Source organism: Anopheles arabiensis, chromosome 2, assembly GCF_016920715.1.
Source record: "Anopheles arabiensis isolate DONGOLA chromosome 2, AaraD3, whole genome shotgun sequence".
NCBI classification, from domain to species: Eukaryota; Metazoa; Arthropoda; class Insecta; order Diptera; family Culicidae; genus Anopheles; species Anopheles arabiensis.
The window spans coordinates 28964593-28981987 of record NC_053517.1 but is presented as its reverse complement, the minus strand read 5'-3'; the positions used below and the strand labels follow the sequence as shown (position 1 = coordinate 28981987).

At 44.7% G+C, this 17395-nt stretch overlaps 1 protein-coding gene across 7 annotated transcripts in view; it reads left to right on the top strand.

Moving 5' to 3' along the window:
* The window catches only part of LOC120898248 (furin-like protease 2), a 186477-nt gene that overhangs the window by 88426 nt on the left and 80656 nt on the right, over nucleotides 1-17395 (top strand). For all 7 annotated transcript variants that reach the window (XM_040303847.1, XM_040303857.1, XM_040303866.1 and 4 more), the window contains one exon: nucleotides 838-1844. In XM_040303847.1, coding sequence (XP_040159781.1) covers nucleotides 1371-1844 — 474 coding nt within the window. In that variant the 5' untranslated portion in view covers nucleotides 838-1370. The remainder of the gene's footprint in view (nucleotides 1-837; nucleotides 1845-17395) is intronic.

The window sequence follows — 17395 nt, the reverse complement described above, 5'->3', positions numbered from 1 at the left end:
AGAACCTGGCTGGGTGTGGGAAGACAAACCTGCAGCATCCTGTAACCGCAGCAACCCCAAAGGTGAGGATCGAGCCGAAGCTGTGCGCTTTGAATGTACGTATATTTGTGAGTGTGACAGTAAGCTTGAGGAAATGGTAGGTTTTATGTTCGCTTGCACTGCAGCAGAAAGGAAAGTCAAGCGCCATTTTTGTTTTCTTTCTACCGCTTCGAGCACCACGAGTAAGATACGAGCAGCATTCTGCCAGCCGGGTAGCTGGCTGCCACCGGAGAAGCTTATCGTGGCTGCCGCTAAGCCTGCCCGTGAGCCTGTGGATAATGATGTTGCTAGCTTTTGCCTCGAACTATCACGAACGTGGCATTCAGCCGCAAGTGTAATTTCCGAGCACGCTGATGCTGCGTTTTGTGATTTACATTTTGATCAACCGCTGGCAACGATACCGTGGTCAGATGCAACAATGTGACACGGGGGTTTAAATTTTCCCTTTTTCCAGCGCACTGAATTGAAAGAGCCCGTCTGCACGCAATGGCTGTGGTTTGTGTTGGTTTAGTTATGCACGGGAGTTTCCAAGTTAATTTGACGTCGCTCGCGTTTGCGCTGATGGTGGTCGCAGTTGATAAAGCAAGATTATCTACTAACTGCTGGCAATGACGGGATATTAATTCTGATCCATCCGAAGCACAACCCCAGAAAGCTCAAGGCAGTACGCGAATGTTTGGGGAGTTTTTTCATGGATGTTCAATTTTAATTTATTTATGTTGCAAAAGAGATATCATACAGAATGCAATTGTAAAGAAAAGCAATTTCCTTATTTCTCTCTTTTTGTTTTCTTTTCAGATTGAAGTTGCTGGCGATAGGAAGTGACCGTGGCGAATAATTGCAAAATAATCGTGCAAAATGATGAATTGAAAGCAAGCGATGTACGCCTAATGTGTCCGTGCTGCAGCAAATGATGGTCGGGTAAAACGAGCAGTATCCGAATCCAAGTGTGTGCCATTGTTGGTGCGATAGTGCGCACCCTTTTTTTGTTTCCTAGAACAGCACTAGCCACTACAGCGCCCCCCCCAAATTCCCTATAACCTTTTCATAATCCTCTGCACGATCCTCTGCTCTCGCTTCCCATTTGCTCTCCATCGCGCAATAGTTGTGCTGGGTGCGTGCTTTTCCCAGCTGAGTGGGTAGTGACGGGTGCGTGTGTGTGTGTGTGTGTGTGGTAAGTAAAAGAAATCAGCCAGCGTTTATGAGCGCGCTAAGTGTTCGCGACCGAGTAAACAACTGCCCATCGCTACTCCGCCGCAAACGGTGTTGCTGCTGTCAGCCGTCCGTCGACCCGACCGCAGTCACCAGCTAGGACCTGCGAGGTGCACAAAATGGCGGCACAGTCACTGCGGCCATGCTACGCCATCGCTAACCAGAGCCATCGAAGGCAGCAGCAGCAATCTGTTCACAGCCGGGCTCAACCCAGCAACAGTATGGCGGGCGGCAGGTGGATGCAGGTCGCCCTGGTGGCACTGGTAGTAGCGGTCGCCCTGCACCACCACGGTGTTGGCGCGTCGCCGAACGCAACCGTCGCTAATGGAAGCGTTAATGGGAAGCTTTCGGAGCGGCACAGTTACAACGCGAGCGCTAGCGATGATCTAATTACGCCGGATGAGATCAACGCCGGGCTGCTCGAGTACGTTGCCGGCCCGCTGCCGCTGGCGGCGATGGAGGCGGCCAAACCGAAGCGTGCCAATGCGCGCCCGGCCGCCATCTACATGAACGAGTTCGCCGTCTACATTCCGCGGGGCGCGGACGTTGCCGACTCCATCGCTCACAAGTACGGATTCAGCAACATGGGACAGGTAAGGCTGGGGCACCGGTTTGCAAATATCCTTTTCAGGGCGATGGGAGGGGGGGGGTGTAAATGTCAGGCAAAATGTCAGCTCAAAATGACCGGGCGCGCGCGCTCGCACGCTCGCCAGAAAATGATCATGCGACAATGATGCGGATGTGACAAAATTACAACACCATTAGACACCTATTATTGGCTGCAATTTCAGGCGTGGGGAAGGGCATGGGATGATTTGGGGGAATGCATTTTGCGGCATAGTTGTGCAGCGTGGGGTAGAGCAGGCAATATTTCCGCAGTGTGCGATGTATGAGGCCATTTTATACGTTAGTTTATGGAGCCATGATTTGTTAACCCTCTTAGCAGTGTCACCGCCACGCCACACTGGCACAACAGCACAGGACGAGCTCCCGGTTTCGGTCTGGCAGGCAAATGAATATTAAAATGTATAATCATAAACCGTTTAGGAGCGGGCTAATCGTTTAATAGGATTTTGATTGAGCGAGTGAACATGGTCCCATCCCGTGTCGTGCCTGTTCCGTCCGCGCTGTGCACAGGACCGCGGACCAAACGGTCCTCAACATCAACAAACAAAATCAACATTTTCGAGGACCGAGCGATTTGTAGCTGTCAGTATTTCGATTCCCTTTCGGACGGGGAAGCAACCCCCAAAAAAACGATAAATCAATGTTCGGGCAGTAAAAGGGCACACCCCGCGCTATCATCACTTCCAAGGTTGGCTGATAAATTGATTCAGATTTATCATTTATTTAGATGGAATCTGATTTGTGCGGTTTTTTTGGTGACGTGGAATATGAAATGATGGAGAACGCAGCCTCACTGGTATGCATTCAATTTAGGCGCTGTTCAGAATGGTTTTAAGATATCGATTTTGGTCTGGGCCGTTTTTAAAGTTCACCGTGACAAATCACACTCTTGTTGATAATTCTTCCGATCAGGGCACGTTTGGGCTATTATTAAAAGACCTCTCAGTTGCGTTGTGCTTCATGCGCTTCATGCAATATGTATTTGAAGTTGTTCGATGCTGGATTAACAGGTCCGGTACGGTCTTTTTCGTTAATCTCCTGGGAGCAACCCTTGCCAACCAGGAACTGCTCCGGAAAACGTGGCTTCTCTGTACGGCACTGCCAGCTGGTTTGGCGGATATAGAATGCTGGTTTGTTTATTCGCCGCCAGGAAGCTCGGTACGTCGCGTCCACTGGCTGTCGGTGTGTACCAACCATTCTTGGCACGTACTTCAATTTGTCAGCATCGTTGAACGCTTTCACACTTTGAGAAGACTTGGGGGGGTGTTTTCTGACAAATTTGAATGGTACATTTGGTTTTTGCGGTTGAGTTTGGCCACTGGTGGAATATGTTTTCTGTAATTCAATTTGATTGCAAATATATTTTTGAAATGAAAAAAAATCTTATTCGACACGGACATGCGGTTTCACTTCCTAACGCTGTCCAGATCAGTATGTCATATTCTTAACTAGTAATAGACATTTGTAACTTAAAAACAAAATAATTGAAACTACGAGTTTCCTTAAAGAATTCTTTTGGTTGGTTTGTTCTAATAGATGCATATCTATTATTATTTTTTGTGCATCATTATCATTAAGCTCTAACATTCCCTCGAACACGTTTTGTAATGCCCGGACGCCACAAGTAGGTGGGCCATAGATACGACACCAAATGATGGGCTTGCAGTGGTGGTGAAACCAAATTAGCATAATTTTTGCATATCTAATCCAGTCAGATCAAACAAAAGCTACCTTACTTAATTAGTGACAAATTAGTACTGCCTCGGGGTTCCATTTTTACCCGTCCGGAGGCAGACGAACGAGAAAACAGGCGGCAGCCGCGACGCACTGACGACCACAGCATGTCTTCTTTCTCGCTAATACCAGCCAGGCCAGGATAGTAGTGTGCTTTTGCGTCGAAAAGAAAGGACTGTTGTCCATAAAAGTTTGCTCTTGGTGTAAAAAAAGCAACGATCCCACCAAATTTCTGCTGGAGTTTATCGTGAAAAACAGTCAAAAAAGAACAACCCAAAAAGGATCTGATCAAAATTCGACTTCTCGTTTGAGACGACAAGGAGGACCTCCGACGTCAGCTAGTCACCATGTCTCCTTGGGCGCTCAGCTTATCTCGCTGCTGTAAGATGAATAGCAAATCAGCATAAAAATGCCACGATGATGGAATTAAAATCCATCGCTATTCAATCGAATGCCCTTTGTTTGTCCCGAACCGTTCAAAGGATTTGCCCTTTTTCCACTGCCATGAATGTTGAATCGTAACGCCGTATTGAATCTCATTTGAATGCAAAATCGATTGACTGCTAATTACGGATCCTTTCCAAACAAAAAGGTTAAGAGCGCGGATTGTGGGGACGAAAATGAGGATGGTGAAAATATACGAATCCGTAGATGAAATTTTTCGGAACGATCCAAAATAAAGGCAGAACAAAAATGGAAAGACAGTTTCTGAAAACTCGCGGAGGACAATCTAGCCGCGCGTTTCTAGCCCCTCTTCTTAGTAACCTTCACGACTGTTATGGCGATGGAGTGAGCTGTGATCCAAACATGTTCTTCCCTTGCTGTTGGATGGCTTCATTCGCCCAATAAGGGAGACGGGGATTCAGTTTCCGTGTTCTACATCCCGCAAGCATCTTCGTCACAGAAACAATGAGGTCGGTGATGGGCGGAAAAACTTGTGCCATACCAATTAAACCGTTTTACGGAACCGGATACCGCACCAGCATTTCCCGGCCAGACTTCCGTTTCTGCGAACACGAATTGTTCCCAGTGCTTCGTGCTTCTGGGGTGTAGCAGTCGGTGAGTCTGACACTGGGAGGCTGGTTAACTCACTCGAGCGAGGAAAACTCGACTCCTTGAGACACTTTCTTTAGCGTTACTTCATCACTAGCTTGGTGAAGTTGGCGGTAAAGCTTGGGATCCTTCGCAGACATTTTATGAAGTTGAAGTTATTTTGGCGAAGCTACTTCGAGTAGAATTGATTCCAAAGCATTGTCTTTCTGAAGATCATTTCTAGATATTACTTCATTGTTTTTTTTGTAGTTCTGTTCAGGTATTGTTGTGTATCATTTTCACTGTCCATCCACTAGTTTTGTTTGAACGAATTATAGAGTTTTACAGCTGGAAGGTGCTTCACGCCCCAGAACCACAACACAATTTTGATTCCTCCAATCCTCTTTTAACCGCCTTAGAATCGTGCAAGTGAATAATAAACAAGATGGCAGATTACACTCGGGCTATTAAAGCTCTTCAAGCGCACTCAAGGTACTTTGCATGTGACCGCTCCCGGCCTTTGAAAGGCTGGCTGATTATTTATGTTTATTAGACCATTCCATAAAACGCCCTTCGCATAATCTTTTCATAAACTTGGACCAAAACTGACTGACTCAATGGGGGGTTGAAAGAGGGTCCAAAATGGGATGGGCAGGGCTTTTGTGCTGGACGAGGTTGTAAAAATCAAACTTACCCCGGCCGCGCACTGGTCGGTGTTGGAAGACACATAACAACCTTCGCACAAACCCGGTTCGGTGATCGGTCGGAACATGCCTAAGTACCGAGTCTAAATACGTTAAACGAAGCAATACAGGTCGGTAAGTAAATTCATCACACCCACGGTTGCCCGGTCCCTTCGCTCCGTCTAGTGGCGGAGTGTGCATAAATGGCGCCGTTACCGTTTAACCCTTACGAACCCACTAAAAATGCCATCCCGTTTTCGACCCGGCAGCGACAAACGAGCGCTAGTATACGAGCACCCATTACCATCATAACTAAAAAAGCGCACTGTTCTCCTTGGGCTGCTCCCCGGCGGCGGAACCGAGACTTGACGTTTCCGGTGCCGATCCTGCTGTCGCTTCCTCGACCTCTGCCGAACGGAAGTTGTGCTACGATGGCACTTTGACGATGCTTGTGTACGTACGTGTTTCGTGTGGGTGTTTTTTTATATTTTGCACCGCCTACACTTACATACACACACAAACGAGACGACGGTGTCTTGGCGTTCCGGTCGCAGCAGAACTGTGCGCCACTTCCGGTAGTATGTATGTGTGCGTGTGCATGTGCCAGCGATGAGCGAATATGTTTGGTACGTTACGTGACTGGAACGGCACACTAAAAACAGGCAAATAAATTTATTCAAATTAGAGTCACTTTTCGGCACGCCAGGGGCTTCCTTATGTCCTGCCGTTCTGGCTGAAACGTGTGATATAAGTTGAAAATTGTTCGATCATATGCTCTAGAGTGCTTCCGTCGAAACATCCCGGTTTACGTTTGTGGCAGTTTCGTGAAAAGAGATCTCTCTTCGGCGCCGTACATTACCGTGCCGAATGTGGCATCAAATTAGCACCCTTTTGGGTGACCTGACAAGATCGGTACGGTGTGTTGATTGGCCTGATTAGTTCCTGTGCCGTCTTTGAGAATGATCGTGTAGTGATATGAAATCTTCTAACTACCCAAAAGAATAATATGGCTTGAATTTGTGTAGTTACTTGGAGTTTATTTCTTCTATGTTAACTCGGGCAGCGTTTCCTCTTAGATCGGACTTTTGTTAATCATCCTAAACCTCAACTTATCCTTAATTTATACTCACTCGTTCGCGCCAAAATTCCTTAATCCTATTCCTCATTGGCTAATCCTAATTATCGCCTATTTTACTATTTCCTATTTCCTATCTTATGCTATTCTATTCTATCCTACGTGTAACCTTAATTGTAGTTGTATGTGTGTAAATGTATATATGCATAATTAAAATCTAACTATGTGTATGTATGTAAGTGTATATGTGTATAATTTAAACCTAGCTAGCTATAATTATTCTGTGCGCGTTTTGCCTATCTTGCAAGCGCTACAATCGTTTTGCCTTGTAGTTTAAAGTATTGTTCTTTCAAACTTCTATCATGGTTCGTTTTGGGTGCGATAAACTATTATTTTTAATCTATCCTTACTAAACTCTTGCAATCCTCTCTTTCTCTCTCGCTACGTGAAACCAGCAACAGCTTGCGAAAAAATAGCAACAGCATTATAAGCCAATTTAAAATACATAAAGACACACCAAACAATTCATGCATGCGTTTGTTCTGGTTTCTTGTTCCATTGGCGAAGGTATATATAATTGTTTGGCTCAAATGTCTTTAATTTAACGTAGTCCCTTTGTAAGTACGGTTGCCTTTCAGTACTAGTTTTCTAGCACGACCGTGTATGTGTCTTTTCATATAATGAAAACGATTGTGTGTCCTCACCGTTGCAGGGATTGGTTAATAATCGCCAAGGTATGGAATAGTATGTGCAAACTCAAAGCTGGGCTGATGAGAAACCAACAAATTTCCCTAACATAGATTTACGCTCATCTCTAAAATCTCCCAACATAGTTGCAATCATTCTAATGATAATTTAATGTTAGAAGCGTTGAGATTTCCCAGACGAGGTTTTGTTAGTAAACGTTGTGGAAAATATCATTTCAACCCTATGCTTCCTGTCTTAATACCGTTGTGTGCCCGTGGCGCTAGCTGCACTTTGTCGGTATCGATCCTGCTGGAAGTGCCTTTCATAGCCGCAAAACCTGCAGCACACGGTAAATGCTTACTTACCCCTACGAGCATATGAGTGCTGTTTGAAGTACGTAAGCTTACCGCTTGGAATGGTTTAAAGTATTTTGTTGTAAAAAAGCGGAATTGCTCCTCTCTGTGATTTTTTTTCTTTCGTTTTACGGTTGCTACGCTGTCGCTTGCAATGTTTCCTGGTGCACATTCGCTGGAGATGTTTGCCGAGATTTAAAGCATAGTTATCGTGTGGTTTTAAAATATCCGATTTTTGTTGGAAAATCGCCACGCTATATAGCGGTAGCGATGGTATGTTGTCGATTGTGAAGCGGTAGCATAAAAAAAAAAAAAAAAAGGGAGCAGGAAAATATTATCCTCTTGTCCCGACGTTATATTTTACTTTGGAATTTTTATGCGCGCACCGCATTTACGCAAAAATGTACCTTCGAATTGTTAGTTTTTTTAGTCATTGTGCAACGTTTCTTTTTGCATGCGGATGAGTCCCGTTTTAAGTGCAAATAAGCTGAGCAAAATCGGGCAGAACTGGATAAGGGTGTTTGGCATTATAATATGAAATTTTGGAAATAGTACAACTTATTATAGTATTATTTTTTAATGGAAGGTGACACGTGTTTCATGATTCATTCAATTTTAATTCGATTAGTGACCGAGTTTCAACATTATGTTCCACTTCACATATATTTTAGTCATTCCACAAACATAAAAACAAATCATTCAATAGACTTCTTTCTTAAGTAATTATTCAACTAATCATTTATATCAATGCGAAAGACTGTTATATTGACCTAATTCACCAGGAGGTGTCTTTGAACTAGTTTAAACCGGTGTAGAACAACTTTCAAGGAACATTCTTTAGTGCTCCTACGCTGCAAACAGCTTCATCATAGCCACACAGCAGTATTCACAGCTTTTGATCGAAATGGCGCTCTCTCAAGCACTAGGCAAGCAATATTGTTGTGTTTGGGAAGCGCACCGACCAAACTTTTCCAGTATTAGATCTGTTGATTACGGAACACCAACGTGGCGAGCTGTAGTTTCGGTTCCTCCCACGTGGCTAGGGATTAATAACTTACCAGTAAACTTGTGCAGGGCATATGTGTGCTAGCTTTAGTAAATGATGGTTCTGCCGCCAGGCATTGGCCGAACTCTGAGAGATAATTTATGTATTGCAACCATAGAAAGTAGAACAGATTTCCCTGAGAGGTTACGATAATCGGGACAGTTGGAAGGTTGCGAATGAGGTAGATGGAACTGGACATTAAAGAATAAACAGGAAATGCTAAAGTAGCTTTTCGTACTCGTAAACTCTTCCGGAAGCACTTTACCAACAAAGTTTTAGTTTAAAGAAGTTGTAACTTGCGAGCAAATGAGGTAGTATATTAGTTTTGTGGAATGTAAAGCCCGGGGACTGCAACATAATATCTGACATCTGCAAATATGCACACAAACCGTACCTCCCGGTAAAGATTTAGCTTCTCCACAGAAACGACCCACAGCAAGTATACTTACAAAACTGCATTCTTCGTTATAATGACATTGTGTAACGTACTAGGAAGTTACCCTCAGGCTTTGTTCCATAAAGCAGCAGCAAATCTCGATCAGACCCGTCCTTGCACACACTTGCATGTAAAGCGGCAAGATAGAATGTGCCAAGATGGGAGATTCGTTTGCACTCCAGCGTGTCGTAATGGCGCATAAAACGGACACGGTCATCAATCAATCGCTTTATGGTCGATAATGGCTTCGCGTTGGTACTGCCATTGGTAGCCACCATCGTAACAGAGTTCCGCGGGCAAAACTGCTGCCTGCTGATGCGAAGCATTTGAGCCTCGGAAAGGATGTTGGGGCGTTTTGGTGACTGGACATCCAAAGAGGAATCTTCTTTGCATGGTGAACAAAAAGTCCTAAAATTGGAGCACGTAATATCGGCACACTAAAAGAGTGCTACAGGCGTGTCGCAAAAGTAGGTAGCGCGACAGACAGCTGGAATAATGAAACATATTGTCATCAGGGTAGCATCAACTTTCATCCTGCGGACCTGGCCAAATATCAGAGAAGTCAGCTGAACGTCGGACAAAACAATCCACACTGTTGTCGGGGCAGATTTTCTGAAGTCTTGGCTTCCTGGAATAGGTAGCCTTCTAGATACAGAACCAGTTTATAAGTGTATATTGCACGTCGGTTCTAATCAAAGGCGCTACTCTTGCTCGTGCAGGCGCAGGTCGACATAAAACAAAGTAATTGTATTTTGCAGCTGCTTCGATTTATTCGGCCGCTATCGGCGCTTTATCACAAAAGGTTTCGTGTACTTTTTCCCCCAGATCCTATTTTGGCTAGTCAGCCTTGCGCGCCAAGGATTGATGGGGAGCGAGTTTCGTGTTTCGTTTTCGGGATGAAACGAAGCCGTAAAAAAAGTGCAAGCCCAAAACACAAATTCATCCATCCGTTGTTATTGCTTCCGTGTAGGGCGGAACCACTCACACACACACACGCATACACAAGCAACATCATAAGAAACTAAGAATAATGCCCTATGAAGCGACCCTGTGAAACGGAAGTTGTGTGTCTAGGTCCGGTACGGTCGGCAAGAACTAGCGTGGCAAGGGAAATTATGATCGATACATGGCACAAAATTAATAGTCTGCGACTACACCGTCATCATCGCCAGCGGATAGCAACGTTGCTTGCCAAATACCCACACTCACACATACACGTACTGTTCGGGCGAGGTCACCATAGTTCGTTTTACGGCACGCTCTTCGAGAAGATGACGGTGCTTTTCCTGTATTTTTCGAAAATGTTCACCCTAGTCTCGTGAACTCTTTTCCAAAAAAAAATCTCATAGCGCCCCGTTAGCGGAGACCGCAGGCTATAGATTAAGGGGGAGGTGAACGCCATCCTTTGCTGTGTATTGTTTAAACATGGTGGCTTCTTCAGGCGACGTAGCAAAACCTCCGCGTCTGCTCAGCATCCTTCTCTTGGGGTTTCGAGGCAGATCAGTGCTTGGCTTTTGAACTACCGATCGCGGACCATAAGCTGTGCCGGTGATCGGTGCTCGGTTTTATTTTGCAGTACTTTACCTATTTTTTCATAAACTGTTTTTTTTTTGTCCAAAAGCTCCACCACTCGCTTGCGTCACTTGCACCGTTGCAAATTATACCGCGCTTCGTTATAAACTAAGCGCAGTTTTTTTGTTGCTGTTGCTGCTCCTTCTAGATCCCCGTCCATCGTGCTTCGTTTTTGGCAACCGTTTCACTATTAGGGTCGTTTCTCTTCGCGTGGAGATTTTTGGGGCGCGGTGGCGTGGAATTGATGCTGCACCGCGCCCAGAAGCTATAAGAAGCTAGAAGTGGCGTTTGAGCATGAAAAAAAATTCCAATCTAATCTGATGGTGTTGTATATTATCATACTATATTTGCTTTATGTGATAGGAATACTTCGTTTGATGGGCCACCCGGCACCTACTGTTTTTGTTTGCGAGCTCAACAAAAGAAAGTCAACGGTTTTGGGGGAAGAAGAGCCGATGGGTATGGAAAGCGAAACGCGGCAGAACGATGATATTTAAGACGCCACTGCCACAGCGTACAAGAGGCTAAGCGGTGTGCAAAATGTTGGTATAACTTTCTTTTCTTTCTTTATTTTTTTTGCCGAACAAGAAACAAAACTTCGCCCACAAACGATCAGTGGCGGCGGCTTACACTGCACAGCCACGGGAGGTGGTTCCATGTGTATTAGTGTGCTGTAATTATCTGGAGCAATATTTTGGACGAGTTTATAAGAGAGTGTACGAGTGTACGGACAGCAGCAGCCAGCTGCTCAGCGGCGAGGTGGGTTCAAAGATAATTCAGAAGCATAATGATATTCATAGGATTATGCGCTTTTGATGAGTTTGTCTCGGGTTGGGCTTTTGGGAAGCGAAAGTTAGAGGCAATATTGTTGAGTTATTTATAGATTGCTTTCTGTGCATTGGGTCGAACATATTACAAGCAGAATGGAAATAAAAAGTAAGCTCACCTTTTTGTTTTGTAGAATTTTGTTATTTCTGGTTGGCGTCTTTGTTGAATTTTGGAATCGAAAGAGATGAAGCAAATTGATTTGTGAATCGAATTGTGAATTGAATCCATAAGAATCTTTTGATTATCGTGGGAGATTGATTTTGCTAGAATGTTTAGAATAATTGTACTCCCAACACTTGATTTATTCATCTTAATGATCCATTTTCAGTTACCACTCCGAATCAAATTTATATCAATATAACGAATTCAAGTGGTTGAAATCCTTTCGTCGGGCTTCCAAGCAATCAGTTTTAATATTGAAGCAATGGGCGACAAAAATGGCATATTACCTTACGCTACTAGAAAAAAGGAAACGACATTGTGCACACACACACAAAAAAGGCTTCAACCAAATCCTCCACATCCAACGCTGTTTTGAACACTTTCGCAGCAAACATCATCTACACCGGTGTGTACATTATCGGGCTATTTACGTGGGTTCTGGTACGGTGGCTTTGGTACGGTGGCAGCATCGGCAGCACCATCCACGATGACACAGCATCCATCGGAAAAAAATGTACCACTAGCAGAATAGTCGCAACAAGAGCGAATCCTCAAAAACTGCCCGAAGGTACTAAGGCTGATGAGAGGAAAAAAAATCCAGCAAGAAATCCCTCAATCATGCTTCGCGCGCGTGTCCCTCCAACCGTGTGCGTCACCACACGCCTGATGGGTGAAATTTGTTTTTGATTGATAGTGATGTTTGAGCCGTGTGCACGATACACGTTCGCGTGCTCAGCAACCCTCTCCTGGCAACACTGTATGTGTGTGTGTATGTGTGATCCGTCGGTTAAAATGTTGTGCTGCTGCCGCTAGTAGTTCCAGCGACGGTATCCAACGATTTGAGCCCCGTCCTTGCGTCGCGTTTTGCCGAAACGCTGGAAGGCTTTTCCTGGCAAAGCGGAGGTAGCAGCGCAAAACATCATGTCATGACATTTTGATTTTCGTATCGCACCGTTCGGTCGTATGTTTTACTTTTCCTCGCCGCCGAAGGGTTACATGTGGGTGGGGCCCACCAGGAAGGGTTGGGAGCTGTGCATACGGTTCGGTGGTAGAAATAAGTGCTGGCAAACAGATCATAATCCTGTAAAGCATGCATGGTATGTACATCACGATGTTGTCCCCAGTCTGGGTTAATACGTTGACTTTGTTTTTGTACTATCTTGATTGCTAAAACGTTCTCTACCGAATGCTTCTGAACTGCAAGCTATTTTCGTTGAAGACTTACGTGTATTTGCTTGTGTGTTTTATGAAATGGTATTACTTCCATTTTTAAGGCAGAATTCCTTAAATTTGGTGAATGTGGTCCATAATTTCAATTACCTTTAAATACATAAGCTGTTTGTACGTACGCTTTTTTTCATAAAATGCTTACTGCTCTCAAAAAAAATAGGATAAATTTTCTCATAGATGGATTGGTTAGAATGTTCAAACTTCTGCAAATTTGGTTTACACACGCCTCCGTGACAGTGAAGGATGATTCTATTTTGATGCTTGGTGCAAAAGAAAACTGACTTAGTATGCGAAAGATTCACTTTCCATCCCCCCTACACACGCTGTGTGTCATTATTTCTCCCCTGCGACACCTGCAGACGAACGAAAAGTGACTAAATATTCCCATCAGGGACGCTGCTGCCATAGCATCACGTTTCCGCCGCTGACGTAATCTCGTGTGCGGCTGGGAATGCTGTATTAGCTGTGCAGGACTGTTCATTTTCCACTATCTCTCTCTTTCGTTCGCTCTGCTCGCTCTGCCAACGTTGGAAGCACAAAATCAATCTCTCCCGGCACATCAATAACCGATACCGGGCTGCTGCTGCTGCTGCTGCTGCTGCTGCTACTACTGCAAAACCGATCGGCTTCCCAAGAGACACATAAGACAAACCGAGTTGATGTGAGGCACACACAATAACAAACGAAAAAAAGAATCCCCAAGAAAAGAATACTTCCAAACGGAAGGAAAACAGTTGTGAGCCGTGCGAAGTTCGTAGCTAGGGATTCCTTACCCGGCCGGTTCGAACATTTCTCGAGTGACTCAACAAACAAAGAGAGCTTCCGCCCGCGCGTGCATGTGCAGAACGCCCTGCACATTGAGCACGAATGCTGCAGCAAAGTGTGGGTGTGTGTAGGGAAAAGGTGTAGAATAAATCGCAACCAGATGTCAGGTGTCGAACGGATTGAATGATGTCATGAGTGATAGTAGGATTGAAAACACATAAACTCGCACTGGTTTTCCTCTCCGGTGGGCCGGCAAAGAAGGGCCGCCTCCTGCCCTTCGGGAGTGTGTCGGTTAGCGCAATGTTGCAGATTGTTGCAATCCATTCGGATCCGGTAACTGTCGAAGTGGCAGAAATGAAATGGTGTGTGTGTGTGTCGGTGGTCTTTTGCGCTGAAGAGTCCCCATTGACTTATTTTAGCTTGGCTGGAGATGGCTGGTGATTGATGGTTGAAGCAGAAGCGAAAAGTGGAACCGTCTGTCTTCTCCGCATCGTCGTTGCCCGGGATGTGTCTGTTGAGTAGTGTAGTAAGATAACTATTGTTTATGTCACTGCAGTCAGTCGAAGCAAGCAGGATGTTTGGACCAGAGGTAGCAAATAATGCAAAAAAGAGCAAGCAAACTGGAAATTGGTTGATATGCACTATGCATCTGTTCACAGAATGAATGCTTGTGCTTGTGATGTGAAAAAACGTATGTGAAAACACTGGCAAATACTCTATCCAATAATTGAATGGTGCAACTGTATAAAGTTCTTCATTTGAAATCTTTTGCCCAACTTGCGAGACATTTAAAGCAAGAATTTCACGAAATTAGCTGAATATTATCATGAAAAAAAAAAATACTCTAAGATAATTTTATTCAAAATGATTTATGGCTTTTTTCTCCTCTTTCGCCTGCGAGTACAGGCAAGTGTATATCACAGCACGACAACACACTGTCGATGTTGCGTACATTCCGTACCGGTTTCTTTTGCCCAAGCGCAAGACAACCTTGGCCGATCGTGTTTCGTTCTTGTCAACGCAATCGACAACACTACTGCCGCCACTGCAAAACTCTGCGCCGGAGAGCGTAATCGAAAACTGATGACCGTTTTCATCACAATCATCTTTCATTTTGTGTACGCTCGTGTGTTCGTTAGGCATTTTCCTGCGGCGGAAGATTTTGGCAAACGAGCCGGCCCAACACGAGCAAGGAGAGGAGGAAGTGAAGATAGCGAGCGGTCCCGATACACCCAAAGTCTTAAAGACACATCTGTCTTCCGGTCGTAGAAGCCAAGCGTTGTGTTGTGTCGTTTTTTTTGTTGTCGGTTTTTCAGTTTTTTTTCCTTTTTGGTTTCTACCACCACACAAGCCTCCGGGAAAAAGAGGTCATCGACGGATTTATGCGTTGTTTAGCGCTCGCACAACAGTGTTCGTGCGGGCAGAGGGACGAAACGGCAATCGAAACTTCAGGCCCCACTGATTGGCGCCGCCTTTTGGTGTCTGGGCGATTGATGGTTGCTCCTGCCGTGTGGTAAGGGCAGCAGGGAGGCAGCAGAAGTTGAAGGCACATGTTTATTAATGATCCGGTATCGAGAACATCAGCCATCCGGATCGGGGAGTAAACGCTGAGAATGGGAAAATGCATTGGCGATGTTTGGGGACGAAGATAACGGAACGATGCGTTTGGTATCTTGTTTTTTTTTGTCGGTTTCATTGTGGAGCTTCGTTTAGCATTGTTAAGCGATATCTCGCTGCGGCGGTTGGCCCAGGATGGTCAGGATAAGATTTTGTCCGTGCTGTCGCAAATCAGTTGCTCAGGATTGTAGGTTGACGCCTCTGAACGCGTTTGAAAAGGTCCTTGGCTCCTTGGCATCGGTCGTTAGCAGCCGGGCCAGCTGGTTCCCGTCTGACCTGTTCGTAGCGTCGGCATTAGGAATAGAGTGTGACAACTGATGATTGGAAGCACGAAAAAATACGAATCAATAGCGAACATGATACAGCCACGTGTACTCTGCGGTCTATTATGGAGTATCACAAAGGTTGATGTTAAATCATCACAGCAAAGATAGCTTTCATGAAACAAAAAGTGTTTCAGATCACTGAGAGCTATAGCTTTAAATGTTGAACTCCTGAATCCTGTACATCTGCTGCAAATTTAACCATAAGAACAGAAACCAAAAATGATTCGATTGTTAATGTTTTATTTAAACACCAACGCACACCAAACTCGCAAAATACACGCAAATGACTTTTCGGACAACGACGCATTCATTAACTGCCCGTGGAGAGAGCGTGGTTAAAATGATACAAACTTCAAAAGAAAAGGCAACGAAAAAAAAAACACATAAAAGTGTCTGTGAGATAAAAAGTCATCGTTCGCGTAAGCTTGGGCAACAAGTTTATTTGTTAAAGTGTCCCGAGCTTTTTTCTTATATCCTGAGCCCGTACGACTGCCGACCGGAGTGAGTCGTCCTGCCCGACAGCCAAAAGAACTTGAAGGCGGTGTCAAAATGTTGCCACTGACCGTTTGCAACGGTTATTAATCATTGCCACCAAATTGTTTGCGCAGTGGACCGCCAGTTCCGAGGGTTGTGTCTAAGACGTACTATCTTACCTGACTTTTTGTTCGCTTCGGTGCGTTTCTTTCGGTACCAGCCAGAGTGGGCCGGATCCAAACGAGAAACAATTTGACGTCTCGTCGTTGTTGTTCCAAGTTGTGGCGTGGGCGTTGACCATGGCACATCGATTAATGGTCGTATCAAAGTGAACTCCATTGTCGGTGGGACTCGTCTAGAGCTCTTCGCTTTTTATTTCGTTTGCTTTTATTCTCTCGTTTGTTCTTGTTCATATTAGCTTCTTTGGTGTTATTGCTCGTGGCCTGTTTGTTGTACTGTACATCTTTTTTGTTTACGTGAAATTTGCTGTTGTTTTCGCTTCGCTTTTGTTTTTAGAATTGTCTAGTCAAGTGCTATTATCCATTACGGGGAGGGAGAAATGATAGCTTTTTATAAAAATAAGAAAAATAAACATAAATTTACAACTTGATTTTAATATGACTCGTGTCTTAAGCCCGTTTATGAACGTAATGCCTATATAATGAAAATAAAAATATAATTCAGCATTAAAGTTTCAATTCCAATCATCTCTTATGGTGATGTATGTATAAAATCGACTCATAAATAAGGGCCATTCAGTGAGGTGAGGAAAATAAATTAACTTGATAAATTTGTACCCTTCGTTAAGTAATTTATCACCGGATTACCGGGAGCCAGGGATTGAATATGGGTCTGCTTTGAACACAAAAAATATGGCTGCTTATCCTGCCCTGATGACATTATCAAATTTACACATTATGAACCCCCGGGGGGGCAAACTTATAATCTCCGGGCCAACCGGTTCCCTTCCCCACCAGCAATCTTGTCTCGCATCAGCAAACCAGTGGCGGAGGCGCTCCCTTTAGGCACCTTTAGGTTGAGGACGAGGCCTTTTCTAGCGAGCAACCAATAAATCAATTAAAAAGTCATCACCCCAATCAGGATCCTTTGACACTGGGAGCTCGTGTCAAAGCGGGAGAGAAAAAAGAGAAAAAGCAAACCGTACTCAGCGCGGTCTACGTTGCTCACTTTCCCACTCACAGTTTCGCAACAGTGAAAGAAAAGAAGCACAAAGCCCCGGATCTCCTAATCCGCTTGGCGATCTTTAAATCCTTCGAAAGGCGACGACAATCTGGCGATTGGAAGTCAGTCAAACTTTTCACGCCAATTCGTCCGCTTGACGGCCTGGTTGGGGCTATTTTTTGGTTGTAATGGTGGATAGAACGGGCAACGGAAAGCGTCCGTACCCCCAATGCTCTGCGTCCCTTTCGCTGCTTGGCAGTGAAAGTTAGAAGTCAACTTCGAAACCTCTTGTAAATACACTGCCACACGTATACGC